Source organism: Sipha flava, unplaced genomic scaffold (genome assembly GCF_003268045.1).
Source record: "Sipha flava isolate LNK unplaced genomic scaffold, YSA_version1 66_pilon_pilon, whole genome shotgun sequence".
In the NCBI taxonomy this organism is placed as follows: domain Eukaryota; kingdom Metazoa; phylum Arthropoda; class Insecta; order Hemiptera; family Aphididae; genus Sipha; species Sipha flava.
Window position 1 is genome coordinate 1,344,644 of NW_020273606.1, and position 15,720 is coordinate 1,360,363.

The 15,720-nt window shown below is 33.3% G+C and overlaps 1 protein-coding gene across 1 annotated transcript in view; it reads left to right on the forward strand.

Moving 5' to 3' along the window:
• Positions 1–15,720, forward strand: part of LOC112691707 (nose resistant to fluoxetine protein 6-like) — a 51,455-nt gene that overhangs the window by 31,715 nt on the left and 4,020 nt on the right. The window contains exons 4-10 of the mRNA XM_025566075.1: positions 2,107–2,318; positions 4,390–4,469; positions 4,619–4,812; positions 6,525–6,685; positions 10,063–10,231; positions 11,585–11,778; positions 12,649–12,778. Of these exons, the coding sequence (XP_025421860.1) occupies positions 2,107–2,318; positions 4,390–4,469; positions 4,619–4,812; positions 6,525–6,685; positions 10,063–10,231; positions 11,585–11,778; positions 12,649–12,778 (1,140 nt within the window). The remainder of the gene's footprint in view (positions 1–2,106; positions 2,319–4,389; positions 4,470–4,618; positions 4,813–6,524; positions 6,686–10,062; positions 10,232–11,584; positions 11,779–12,648; positions 12,779–15,720) is intronic.

Sequence of the window (15,720 nt, forward strand, 5' to 3'; positions counted from 1 at the left end):
ATAGGCTTCTATTTTATGTTTTCATCGACAATTTGATGTATTAATAGTTAGTGACGTCATTGTTATTCCATTATTATATCATTGTATTAGATTATCAAGAGCCCAACAATTTGTAAAATTACATTTTTTTCAAGTTAAATGCATATTTTTTAATTTTTCCTGCTATTTAAAGCGCATATTTTAGAGTTTTTACGTGCATATTTAAGAACTAAAAAGTAAAATTTTTAGTGCTACAACTTCCAAGCCCTGGTAATAAATAACCGACTGTTAAAAAACTGTTTATATTTTGGCATTTTAATGTTTAAAACAGTACACTAAGACTACAAGTTGACACGAATTACGAATAAACGCACATACGCAGACGGCAGAACTAAGACTAAATTACTAAAATATTAAATGATTAAAGAACAACAACAAAAATCAATGAATTGTTTTGGTATCACCTTATCGGACATTTTATGATGTAACGTTTTTATTGTTTAAAAATAAAATTAATCGAATCGGCTATCCTTGAGACGTATTTTTAGGAAAAACATGCGTCTGTAAACAGTCAACAACCATATTATATGATCAAACATTTTTAAAAATAAAAAGAAAAGTATTGATAAAATGATAATGAAATGTTGCATCTAAAAATACAAAACAGAAGAAAAATGCCTTAAAAGCAAAAAAAACTCAAAATATGCAAAATAAAATATTGAGACTAGTTTTGTGAAAGCTTGAAACGTATTTATTTCGTACTATGCTATTTCTGTGATTATGCAAAGAAACATGCAAATACTACAAGTCCTTTGCTCTAGTGATAAGATAGGTATTGATCAAGAGGCGGTGAAAGGTCAATCGATAAAATTAGTGTATCATACATATAATTGGACATGGCAGATTGAACAAAATGACTATATGAGTCATATTATCTAAGTAACTATTCCACGTAAGAATAATATAAAATACAGTTTATTGAATTCATTTGAAAATATTTTAATGTATTCAAGTAAAATAATAAGTTTTAGTTATCTATTGATGTTACCATGCTGTTTTTTATTTTTATTCTCTATAATTCAGGAATGGGCAATTGGCGGCCCGCGTACCTTTTTTATCTAGATGTTAGGAGATTTTTGTTCTTTATTTTATTAAATATATTTATAAAATCGATATAATGTTTAAAATTAAAATATCAAAAATATTAATATCAAAAATTCCGAATTCGATTCATTTATAACTCATCTACAATATATTTTAATATTTCAGAGACCGACCAATAACAACAAGATGATATTATACAACTGTACTCGATAATAAAATCCTGTATGGAACTTAGCAAAAGGGTTTTAAATATAAATTATTTAATTTTCAACAATAATTTCTAGCGGGGCCCGGGGCATGTGCCCCGCTTGCAGCGACCTTGCGCGAGTGTACGATTCACCGTGTTAAAGACACGGCGCTCTCCTAGCATACCACTTACATTAATATCAAGTTTAAAGTTCCGTCTAATTAATTATTACAAAAAAAAAAAAATTTACTGTGAAGATTTGGTGTACAAATTTCAATTTTTATTTTAACATTAAATTCCCGTCAACCTGTTAAATAAAACAGGCGTTCTCGAGAAAAACCATAATAATTGCAGTGTCGAAACCAAATTGTTAAAAAAAATGTTTTTCTATTTTCATCAATGATGACGTGATGACGTTGATATTTTAGAAGAGCTATGCGCTTTATTAATGCACTTTATTAACATGTTTCCGCTTATTTTTTCTTCTTCGTGACGTCAACATGTCTTCTTTACAATTCAAACGAATATATTCTTAAACGGATTGTTTATTTTAAATTACTTTTCATAATAATAGCTTGTCGCTGCTGTGATGTATATTATATTATTATATTACTATCGCGACTTACAAATACGGATGTTCAAACGAATAAATCATATTTAAATCATTGATTACTGATTATATTGAACAGCAACGCATGCAACTATGTCACGAATGAAACGTGTGAAAACAACCTTGAGGAATACGGCTATTTAATTTAATTATTACGGCTACCCTTGTTTAATTATAATAACTACCGATAAGATTCGATGATCAAATTACGTGTTTGATTTTACAGCCAGGGCATCGCGTACCCAGATTTTCCACGATCAACTGGGCCGTCTGCGCACCAGCCAGCTGTTCGCCGACAGACATCGAACACGAGCTGCATTCCTTGCTGTCAAGATATATGGACACTGCCGAAGTGATTTTTCGCCTGAAAGTCGATTCAGAGATGTGCCAGACGTTCAAAACTTCCTACATTCCAACGACGGGTTCCTTAATCGCCGTGTTAGTTTGGAAGTTATCAAATAAATATATTCATATACACATTTTTAGTAACGTCTAAACACAATTTTTCATCCATATTTCGGTGAACAGTAATTATATACCTATACATATTAATAGCTCTTGTGATTGCCGGCAAGGAACGTATGGATATTTTTAAACGTCGGTGAATCGATTCGTTCCGTTAGCGTTTTATAAAAAAATATTATTTCGATTAAAAATCATTCCGAATTTAAATGACGGAGTTGTACTTGTCACGGACAAGTCGAAACTATACATTTCATTTTAAACGAAAAAAAGATAGTAATTTTTTTATAAACAACAATTTTTAATTATTTCTAAATCCAAAAGCATTACATTACAATACAAATCTTATATTTTAAATAAACGTTTTATAATTTAAATTGGACACATTCATGTTAAATTTCTATTAACTAAGAATATGTGTTTCTAATTGTACAGTAACTAAACGGTTGCTTTTTATGTTTAAAAACAAAAGAAAAAAATTCTTTTGAAATCTTATCGCTCCAGAAAATGTATCCTTCGTGCTTTAACCCCTCCGAACATGATTTCGCGTTTAATGCGTCTTGTGTTTCGATGAATTAAATAAGCATTTATACCATGTGTTCACTTATTTAGGGAACACTGAATTTCTGGGCCAGATTGTATTGGAATAAATCAATTTTTTTTACTAGCTAATGATAAATAAATACACATAACAAAATGTACATAATTTTGGTATACCCATGCGTGGTACAACATGTGTTTTCAGTGGCGTGCCCAGGAATTTAGTATGGGAAGGGGTAGATGTCATAAATAAAAACGTATTATTTTCAATCTTTATTCTTTATTATTATACAAAAAAAAATTCAATCAAGGTGGAAATTCATCCTTCTGGCTTTTAAACTAAATACATAAATTATTTGTTCTGTAGATAATGGAATGTCTCGATGTATGTTCATTAACACCAATCCATTGAACCGCGATTGCCCCGTCGTATTCCTTAAATACGTTTTTAAACGTTTTTTTTTTATTGAATAGCTGCACCTATTTTGAATATTATATTCGAATAGGCATATTATTGTAAAATAATTCTGATGGATTTTCGAATCATGGTGTTATATTCAAAATTGACTGAATACGAGTCATTTCAATTTTAAAAAAATAATGCATTTTTATGATATAAAACCACTTATAATTATTTATTATTGGTTCTTTTGTGAATATTTTTTAGGTATTTTTTTAAGTGTTATAAATAAGATTTACATACTAACATCATACTAAGAAGTAACTAAAAAATAAGAAAATATGCAAATGTTTTTCATTTATGGTAGATGCAATTGAAATTCTCATGTCATACAGTTTACAAGAAATGTACAATACCTGAACAATACCCACAGTCGGTACCATCCACCATACACAATACACATTTCAAATAAAAAAAATATTGATTAACCGTGGAGCATATTCTGTAAAAATAGTTCGTAGACTATCTAGAGTAAATAATATTAATGAAGATGTGGAATTTCAGGTTACATTAGAGTGAATCAACAATTTCGGTTAGACTTTTCAATTAGATTTTTAGTAAATATTTTGTATCCATTGTTAATCTTCTTTATAATACTTAAAAAAAAATAATAAAAAAAAATACCTAAAAATATTCAAAAATGAATCATTAATAAATAATTATAAATGGTTTTATGCATTTTTATAAATCATAAAAATGTATTTTTTTCAAAATGAAATGGCTTTTATTCAGTCAATTTCGAATTTAGAACTAAAGTTGATACATAAAAATGATTTTAAAAAAATATGTCTATTCGATTGTGGTGTTCAAAATAGGTGTTGCTATTTAAAAATACACATCTTGTACTGAGCATGCATATACCAAAATAATAACAACTTTTAAATGTGTCTGTAAATATAAATTGATATACAACTAGTTTGTAAGAACAAATTCGATGTATTCTAATATAATCTGGTCGAGGAATTCATTGCTCTTTGAATTAGCGAACAAACGGTACATGTAATATAAAATGGGTTGTGCTCATCTTGTTTTTATGATTACCTGCAGGTCGATTTTCGGTGTTCTGTTCGCGTTCATATTCGTGTCCACGGTGATGGACCGGTACAACATGTTCTCAAATCCGGAAAGTGAGTGAAACTATACATGCGAACAAGTGAACTCGGTCGCGGCCGTGTTGTAAATATAAAATGTTGAAAAAAACCGACTGGTTCTTCAACAAATTTCAGTAGTGTTCTATTATTTTGTATTTATTTTTATTATCCTTGTGGTCTTGCAGCTAACGTATCCAAGATATTATACTCGTTTTCGTTGAAGAGAAACTTTCAACAGTTGCTGAGCATCAACGAGTCACCGGAAGACATCAAGGCGGTGCACGGGATCCGAGCACTGAACGCTTTCATGCTGCTGGCATCCCATAAGTCTATGGCGATGTTTTTCAACCCTTATTCGAACAGGACTTCAATGACAGAGGTACGGGCGAATGATGACGTTAACGTATAAAAACGCGATCGGTTGAATATAATAAATAAGTGATTTGATTAAATAAAATGCATCTAGTTAAACTTTTGAACCCTTACGCCTTCCCCCTGCACTCTACGGCTGATCATACTCTTTCATCCATACGCGTTATTTGCTACGCTTTCGATTTACGAACAATAAATGGCCGTAAAATGGCGAATAGTGTCTAGAAAGTTTCGAATCGTAATTGTACATTTTTTCGCGTAATTTTTTAACGCGATTCTACGCGCGCAACATTGATTGTTATCCTTACGGTTTTCCGACGACAAATCACACTATAGCAAAACCATCCAGGAAGTGATTCCATCATCGTCCGAGAACGCGTACGACGTACGTTTTACAGTAGATGTTACGAAAAACGGCGCGTTTAGTAGGTGCACGAAGATTTGATCATCGTTTTACCTTGACTATTCCGGAGTTCAATGTCATTTCGACGGAGGCGCATAATACGAATTATTTAAATTTAAATCTACCTAAAAATAAAAAAATAAAATGAATAACAATAAAAAAATAAAAATTACCATAAATATTTCGCTGGAAGAAATATTGTTCTTCCACTCGATGCCTTAACCACATCGCATATGCCACTGGTACTGCACGTTTAGATGGATGTACATAATATATCAATGCGACCTCGCAGGACACTTTTGTCATTGTGTACGCGCCTCACGTACATCGAAATCGCGATTTCCGTACTTGGGAGTTTTTATTTTAAACATTTATTATGTATATTATGTGTGTGTAGGGGCATAACAACAGTAAAATTGTTTACAGTTTAATGACAAACATTTCCTACAAGCTCAGATGAAGAACAAATTTTGGAAATACCAAAATAATTATAAATCATTTACGAAGTTGTCAATACCTTCTTCGAAATGATCTACCTCACATATAATTATGGAAAACTGCTACTTCGTAAATGGATGAACATTTTTTTTAATAATTTAAACAATTCAAGCAGTTTTATTTTTTCTGTTTACGTTCTAATAAGAAATTGTTTTTCAGCGATTAATCTTTATTCTTCGACATAATATGAAATAAATTAGTTCGATACTTAGCAACTTTTTTCGTATAAACTAATTAAGTATATTTAATTTTTTATAAATATTCACTTTATATATCGTCAATTATTCAAATTTTATAACAGTTGAGTTTGGTAACAATATTGTTTTACCCTGTTACTTCTGCATCGGGTTTTCAGCCGTCGTATCGTAAAGAAGCTTCGCACACATTACAGAAATCACCGATATAACTTGAGCTCAAAATCGTTTCGGAATTGTTAACTTATAAGTCTTGTATTTGTGTTTGTAAGTAGATGAAAAATTTACTGAGAGATATATCAAAAAAAAAAAAATAAAATAAAATAATAATTTAATTACAAAAGTAATTAAATATGGTTTTGTACATGTGGTAAACAATAATCATAACCAATAACATTGGTTTATTCATTCAATCAACGGGGCCCAATAGTTAAATTTGTTTTTAACTTATCGTCTTTATCTATTTTATTTTGTGAATGTACTAAACACATTTCTTACACTCTTTTTGAGTTTTTTAATTTGTATTATATTTTTGTGACTTTTATAATATTAATTAATATTTTCCAAAATAGTAAAAGTTTATCAATGATGTACAAAATACTATAATACATTGATCGTTTTCAGCATCTCGGGAAACCATGGACAGTCATCGCACGTGCAGCAAGTCTCTACACCGACCCATTCATTTTGATGAGCGGATTATTGACGACGATTTCATTTTTGAGACATTTAGATAGAAAAGGCACAATCGATTTACCTAAAGAGTTCATATCTAGATTAGTTAGGTATGTATGCTACGGTGGAAGACGGTACTTCAACGTTATTTTCCGGTAATAGTAATTATTAAGCAATTGTGATAAGATAACATGTTAGTAAAAAAAACATTATTCACTGAATGCGAACTCAAAACATCATTGGTTAATGATGTTTAAATAAATTCATCATTTTACGTTCTATGTTTGAAAAATCAATCAGTTTTATTCGTTAAAAGTTAGTCAGACTTTATTTTCACAAGACAGAAACAACTTATGATTGCATATTTTCTAGCTGTCCAACATGTACCTAATACTTAACCGGTATTAAACTTATTTTACGATGATATCATTGGTAACCTTGCGTGCCTGTAAGACTGTTACAAATTGCTGTTTCCCTAAGTGTTATCGGTTTTTTCCCTCTTAAGCTGATTCAAGTACGTCCTGCAGATTAAGTAATTTTTTTTTTTACACCGCGTAACAGACCGATATAAATGTTATACACAAAAGTTTCATACGGATAAAAGGCATAACGATAGGTGAATAATAAAGATATATATCCATACCGATTAAATTCGTTAACATGATTCTCCATTTTGTACGTCTATTAACGTATTATATATCTAATAAACAACGAATAACGATAGTTCACGAAACGATTATCCATAACTATATGAAACCAGTAACTATCGCTATTTCCACGAACAACGTATTTTACCGCATTTTGTACACACTGGTCAATGGTCCCCCCTCAAGTCGAGCGCTGTATACAACCGGATGTGTACGAACTCAGCTAAATCGGAGCACGAGATCGACTGTACAATGTCCGTCGGTCAACCGCGATCACTGTGATCGAAACGTCCAACTAATATGACGCGACATTTCGAAAAACGCGACTAGTTTTCGCCATGACCGAGACCGAACAAGCCTCGGATTTCCACGTACACGAATTAAGACTTAACCGAACGTGCGCACAGGGGCGGCTTACGGTGAGAACGACGGTTTCGCTCGATCTTGCCGAGTAAATACGGCCGCTCCGGGCTCGAAAATCTTCCGTCGATCATCCGCGACGCGCGTGTAAACGCCAAGCGTGATTTTCGTCACCGAAGTCATCGCGCACGCTGCGTCAAAGTTCCGACTCAAACGGATCTCTACGGACACCGTTGTGATCGGGTGTTCACCGAAATCAGACCGAATAGTTTCCGATACCTAACTATCGTACCTGCCGTTTACGTTTACAAAACGTTATTTTCCACGCCCGTAACCGAAGATTTATCATCAAAGGCAATTGCAACACGGATTATTGCCGGTAGTCGTTTCGTGCACACTGATTATTATTATTATTATTATGATATCAATCATTACCACACATCGAGCACTCGATTCAATGCTGTCGGACGTTGCGTGGTTCGGGATGTTGGTCTTTGGGTGCGTCACTCGTATATCATTCGTTTAATAATGTACTTCGAAGCGACAAGGATTCATAAACCTTGAACCTTGGATAATGTCGGTAAAATATTTAAATGCGCAGTTAACGAATATCTTAAGATTGAAATGAAAATTTAATCATCAATATATTGATATATTGATATAATATATCAATATGTTCTTGGAGATAATCAATTTTTTTTTTTTTGTCTCGCAGTATTTTAAAACTTACCCAACCAGATAACTGGAATTGCTTAAATTCGCTTATTATCCAAAACATATGCCACGTCGTCAAACATAATATACCTGTTTCGTCAAAAGTCATAATAAATGTCAACAACATTATGTAGACTCTACATTATTTTCAAACTTTCAATATATTATCCAATGATTTTTATGGAGCGCACGATCAGAATATAAAGCAGCAATAGTTTATTCCAATATTTTTCCGTTATCGTTTCGTATTTAATTTTATTCGTAATTATGATTACGGACGAGATAAGTTTTCAACTGTACGTACATTAATATGTGATGGTACTTATTTACAAAGTTTTTGGAATCATTTTACGCAGATTTTCTGTTCCATAAAAGTTGATCAAGGACGTTTTATCACTTAATAAACAACGAGACAGCTATGCCTTACTCATCAATCTGTTATGCCCAGTGATCTGTTATAATTTTACAATGAAGATTTATCATGAAGTTTTTTAAAAAAAACGTGTACGAACATTTTTTGTGTCACGATGATCTCGTGTTTTGCTCGGTAAATGGCAGAAACATTGAAAATGTGCATATTTTATCTCAACATTTTCAAGACGTCATAGGTCATTGGTAATAATATAATGTATATTTAACTTATTAAGTAGACCAGTGGCGTACAACTTGGGGATCGCCAAATTTTATAAGAGGGTTGTCAACAAAATAAAAAAGTTATATATTACGTATATTATTTCCTATAACTTTATGTTTATACATTAGATTTTATAAAACTCAAACTTTGTATTTTTTTTTATGTTTTGGATAAATTAAACAAAAAGAAAAAATAAAAATATTAAAATTGTCTAAAGTTAACGATTTAATTTTAAATTAATACAATTTTTGTATACATTTAGTAAGTATATAGTATATATTCTACCCCAAGGTAGGGGTAGAATGGGGCAAGTTATTTTTTATTTTTTGTTGGTAATAAAGTAAAATATATTTGAGTTATTTATTTGATTATTGATGTGAATTGATAGTTATACTGTTAATCATTTATTGATTGAGAATTGGGAGTTTTACGTTAAGTAGATTACTGTAAAATTGATGTTGAACATTAAGTTCCCCATTCTACCCCGCGTTCCCCTATTATACACTTATATATTGTTGGTAGAAAGGAGGTTGCCTTGTCGAAATAAATTCATTTTCGGGTCGTGGATCAAAAAAGGTCGCACCGCTGACGTAGACTTCGGCCGATGAACACACGGTGCCCGTACGCTGAAGAAAATATACCCCTTGCTTTCGCTTATAAGTGTAGTGGGAAAAATAAACAAGACAACAATTTGATACGTTTAATATTTTATGGGTAAATCTAAAAGGCTCTTTTCAATAATAAATTAATTTATCGGATAATGATAAGTTTTTCCATCACTTGTTTATCAATTACTTTGGCTATCGATGAAAATTATGTTCAAGATCGTTTAAGTTTAGATTACTAAACATATCTTACATATATATATAAAGTCGAACTTTTTACTAGTCCTTGTGTTTCGTCGGCAGACTAAAATCTAAGTAAAATACTTGACTAGAGCTTAAATGTAAACGGTATACGAAGTACGCGCAACGAGCCGCGGCAAAAACATCGTTGCAGTTTGATCATTTTACGTTACGCCCGTGCGGTACAATGACTTGGCCGGGGTTGAACGTGATCGTATTCCGTTTCGACGGCGTACGCTTTAACATACGACGATGATTTGATTGTCTCCTAATCATGGCCTTTGCAGACTCGTGCCGACGATGGGTGCGATCATATTGCTGTGCACGCTGATCGTACCGAACTTGGGTTCCGGTCCGCAGTGGAATCTCGTGGTGAAGTACCACTCGGACATATGCCAGAAGAATTGGTGGAGAAACTTTTTATTCATTCACAACTATTTCGGCTTCAAAAACATGGTAAATCTACCGTTGTACACTATACCGACTTTGTCGGATAAAGCATAATATCCGAACGCTTCGCTAGTTATACTACGCATTATATTCGTGTTAATCGTTACTGACGTGTGTACAACAAATGTGTTCATTTGGTCGATAACAGTACGCGAATGTAATAATTGTTTTGTACGTAACCGCGTAGGGTATTATTACGACCCGGGCGCAGGACCATACTTACTCGGTTTTGCCGCCCCTCTTCCCTAAAGCGCAAAACTGAAAATAAGTTTCTTCAACTTTTCGTTAAAAAGCCGCTCGTCACGCTCGTGATTCGTTTTCTCCATTTCAGTGAACTATTACACAACTTTTGTAATCAATATAAAATCTGAAATAATAACCGAGTTTTAATAACCTAAATAAAATCATGGAAATTTGTTTTTTATATGACTGATTTGTGGTACCCTTCGGCTTAATGTCCCATCCCCATACAAATCAAGATTAATCCAAGACTTGTATCTCAATAAAATACTCTTAAACCATTCTGAATGAAAGAGATCGGATAATTAGTTCATACTTCTAAAGATGGTTAAGACTGTGGCTGTGGTAGAACCAAATTACTTAAGTAAGGTATAGGTTTTTCAATGTTCTAACTTTAGCAGAAAAAAAAGCATTTACAATTTGGGAAAATCGAAAATGTCAAGTGTCTAGAAACAATACAAAAAATTCATTAAAATATTTCGTAACTATGAAATGTCGTTAAAATGCTAATATTAATACTGAGTAAATTTTTCGAGTCGCTTCAATTGATATTTATTTATACAACTAAATTTTCCTGACTTGGCTATTAAAAAAATCTTTAAAAAAATATTATATCTAGTTTTTAAGCTTTAAGGAAAATTATTGTAAATGGTTTGCATTTTCAACAGCGAAAATTTAGCAAATTTCCGTGGTTTTTATTATTTTAGAAATTTTAATATTCAAACGCTCGTAAAACTTCTTATTTTTTATTCAAACACAATTTTTTTTTCATTAATCAATAATTAGATATGTATAATATGTATCACAAACCCTCGTTAGCATAATACTCTCGTAACAATAACTCTCGTTTCCATAATAATCAAATTAATCGAACGAAGCCGTTCCTCCGTCTTCTGTTCTTACGTAGACATTCAGCCCAGCCGAGATCTCGTAACTTTTGTTTTTCCATATTAATTTCGAACACGTTACATTTCACAAATGACTAGTCAAATCTTGACGTACACATAATGTTGTAAACGGTCAACGTTTTCCCTATTCACAATTCAATAATTACCGCTTAGCATTAATATGAATGACGTTGATTATAATAATTAGTTATTGTTATTGTTACGCGTTTAGTGTTTGTCACATACGCATCATATCGGCATCGACTTTCAACTGTTCACGGTGTCTCCGATACTCGTGTGGAGTCTGTGGAAGTGGCCAAAAAGGAGCATGGTCGCACTCCTAGCACTCGCGATCATTTCCACTGGACTTCGGTACTACGAAACGTTCACGAGGAAGTTAAATCTGTTCATCAACTACGGCAGCTCGTAAGCAACGATTAATGAATACTCATAATGTACATTCAGTCACATTAGCCACATTGGACTTGAACGGCGCACCCACGGACGTTACTATATGAGAAATCTCTTATTTTCTCCTGTTTCGATAATACTATTATATCACATACTGCAAAATGTGCTCGGTATTGGGTCGGGGGGAAAAAACTGTTATAATAAGACATCCCGTTAACATTGGAAATAATATTCGATCGCACAAGATATTAATCGTACGAAATTCGATTGTAAAGCCTTAACTCGTTTCAACGTAGATATACGGTTTTAACCAACGTTCATATTGACACGGTACCGATTTTTACTATACGTAGGCATATAATCATCCAATCTATTAGAATTATGAATTTTCCGATCACAAATTTCACATATAATAAAATATTTTTAAACAATAATCCTACTTAAAAATAAATAAGTACTTTTAGGTACAATAATTTTGTAGCACGAAAAATATACAGACACCAATCCGAGTCCGTATTTAAGTGCAAGATATCGCCGATTGCATCACGCGAAGGGTTTTCGAATACCAGACATTAATTACAACCGTTATTGAATTATGTAATTGCATTACAATGCATGAATCCGACCAACTTTGACAGTACTTTTGGCGGTACCCATCAGGAAGCAGTACTGAATAACCGTAAACATCGATGCTACCATATGGTTCAACCTTCTCCTCCGTATATGCCGACACACACTTACGGGTTGAATATTTTGATCGTCACGTCGATTACTATACTCGCACGTACCTACCGAAACCTGTAGACGAGTCCTCTGTCGACAGCTACGGCCTACATTTAAAACCGTATTCGTGTTAATCTTTACTTTTGTTTTGTTTCCGAACAGGGTTTCGCAGATGTATGACACCGCCGACTTCTCTTACATCCTGCCCGCGCACCGGTTGACCGTGTACATTATGGGCATCCTTTTGGCGTACTGCCTGCGGTACGTCGGAAGAGACTACCGGCTGAAGAACGTAAGCGTCCGTGACGAACGTCACGTATTTTGTTTCGTACGCAGACGACTGTCGGCCCGATTCGTTACCACGATCGCCGAGTCCGGGTGAAAAACCGAATGATAAATCGCATCAGACGTCCGTCGATATCGCGTTACGGTACCCGGGTATTTGGTTACGAAACGTCGGCGCGGAAACGATTAACTCGAAGTCATCCGCGCGGACGTAACGGATAAGTCGCGTATAACCGACGAAAATAATCATTTACAATTTATTTTAAATTTTACAATTTATCAACTATCGTAGCTGCGTTCGGTTTCTTCTTTTCCTTCGTCTTTCTCCCGACCATTTCGAGTCGACCACCTTTGTCCTAAACCCCCGTTCGTCTCGATTTTTCACATCCCTTACGCGCACACCAACAGAGCCCCCGTGTCGTTTTCAATCGTATCCAACTTTCTATTTTTCGGTCTCCCTCTTCTCCCTTCAACGTTCATTTTCACGACCACTTTTGTTTCCTCTCACCCCATCACATGCCTAAATCGTCTCAGCCTGTTATCTCCCGTCTATCAACTCTACACCAATGTTACCCCTCACGTATTTGTTCCATATCCTCTCATCTCTTGTCGTTCCACTCATCCGTCCGAGAGTTCTTGTTTCCGTAACGCTCGCACTACATTATACTGCATCACATTATACATTCATTTCCGCTGCCTTCGTTCGAACTCGGACATAGGCTACGCGCGGTGCACTCGTCCGCGAATGTTTACACCAGCGGTTCTTAAACTATGTGTAGTGGCGATCCAAGATATTTACCAAATTTTTCATGCCACCTTTTTATAATGTTCAATGGTAGAATAAAAAATAACTATTGGGTATTCTTAATTTAATAAATTTTTTTACTCGTATTACTTGTACTCAAACAGGTAATGTTAATTAATTAGGTAATATTAATATTAATAATATTAATTACATTATATTTAAAAATAAACATTTCTTTTAATAATTGTACTGTACATGTTTTTTAAATAATTTTTAATTTAAATATTTTTTTAAATAATGAAGAATTTAATGACTTCCTTGGTCTTGATGTTGCTTCACCAATGAATCAATTTGAGCTTCTATGGAGTTAGTAAGTGAAATACGCTTCGTAGATTCGACATCAAGCTTATTTTTTGATTTAGTTTTGATTGTATTTAATGTTGAAAATCCGGATTCACATAAATATGTTGTTGCAAAAGGAACTAATTTCTTTAATGCTTCTTCGTAAAGATTAGGATACTCATTGCTTAAAGATATCCAAAATTGGTTAAAATTTTTAGTATTTAAAGATTGTTCTAGTAATTTATCTGACGATAATTCTAATAGTTGGCTCTCATTTAATAAAGATAATTCATGTTTTTTACAGGGTAAAAACGGGTTAAGAATCCACATATTGTTTAATTGAATATCATGAGATGATGGAAAATACTTAAATAATTTATTTTTTAATAATAAATGTGTTTTAATTATATATTGCATTACATCAATTTCATTTTTTTTTAATAATTTTTCTTCAGTCATGTTATAATATGATGGAAACATATCATACGTATTTTCCTGAATTCGTTTTATCCAAAGACCATGTTTCTTCAGAAAAGCTTCAACTTTATTATTTATTACATGTAAAAATATTAGTTAAGGCCGTTGCATACTCAAATTTAACTCGTTTAATAACGAAAAAATATCTGAAAGATACGCAACTTTTGCCAATCAAATTATATCTTGAAAATGATCGGATAATAGTGAATTTTTTTCTCTTAAAAATCTATTTCAGTTCTTAATCCAAAAATTCTCGTTAAAACTTTTCCCCGTGATAACCAACGTATATGAGGTTTCATTTATTATTTATAAGACTTAACAATAAAAATATTATACCAACGTTTTAAATTTTAGCCGACCCAAAATTGGTTAAGAACCGCTGGTTTACACATCTCGACCACACCACGCCCTTTAACATTTTCGCCGTGACGCCTGGGCGTCATAAAAATACCCCTTCACCACTGGTTGAAACACCAACAAAAGTGTTACGCAGCGCTGATTCACGGCGACGATGGCGTTTATTACTGCACATCTTTTCCGCGTTCATAAATAATGCCGACAACTTTGGTCGGTGCCCCGTCCGCGATGTCAACGTCGTCGTAAAAATGCATCGCGATCCGCGCTATCGGCCCGTTAAAAAAATAAAAAACAACGTTCCCGTCGTCTCGTAAACAATTATTATTTATTGTTTATTACAAAATACCGATAAACGTTTACGGGCGCGCAATAACGTTAGGTGCTAAACTTCTCTCTCTCACTCTCTATCTCTCTCTCCGGCGGATCTGTTCTGTACGCGTTCCGCCGACACTCGTCCGTCAATCGTTACTTTTGATTGTCTGTAAGCCGAGGTTTTCCGAAAAAATAACGAATTCGCATTGAAAAAATACACATGCACGTACTTTTATATGAAATTTTACTAATAATATCCGGTACAAACGAAAACGAAAATACCTATAAAAATTAAATTTCGTTTCTCGCGGAAATCGAGACCGATATTCAATTTTCGCTTACAATAATGGTATTATTATAATCAGGGTTCAGGAATTGTAGCACTTGCATACTTATGTTAATGATTGTAAAACGTAGCAGCGTACGAGATGAATTCATTGCTGGATGCCATGATCTTAAATCTAAAATTCGGATGTGCATACTTTTGTACGTTCCACAGATTTTGCATATTTTGACGAATGGTTCAAAACTAAAAATTATACGAATTTCAAACGATCAAAAACATAAAAGACCAACGCAAATACGTACATAGTTGACGAACACAATTCGTACAGTTGGTGGTCGATAATAGTAAAGTTATTTAATAATTTCGAAAAAAATTCCAAATCCGAGAAGGTATGTTTCGAGAAATCGAGTAGTTTTCAAATGAGATTATT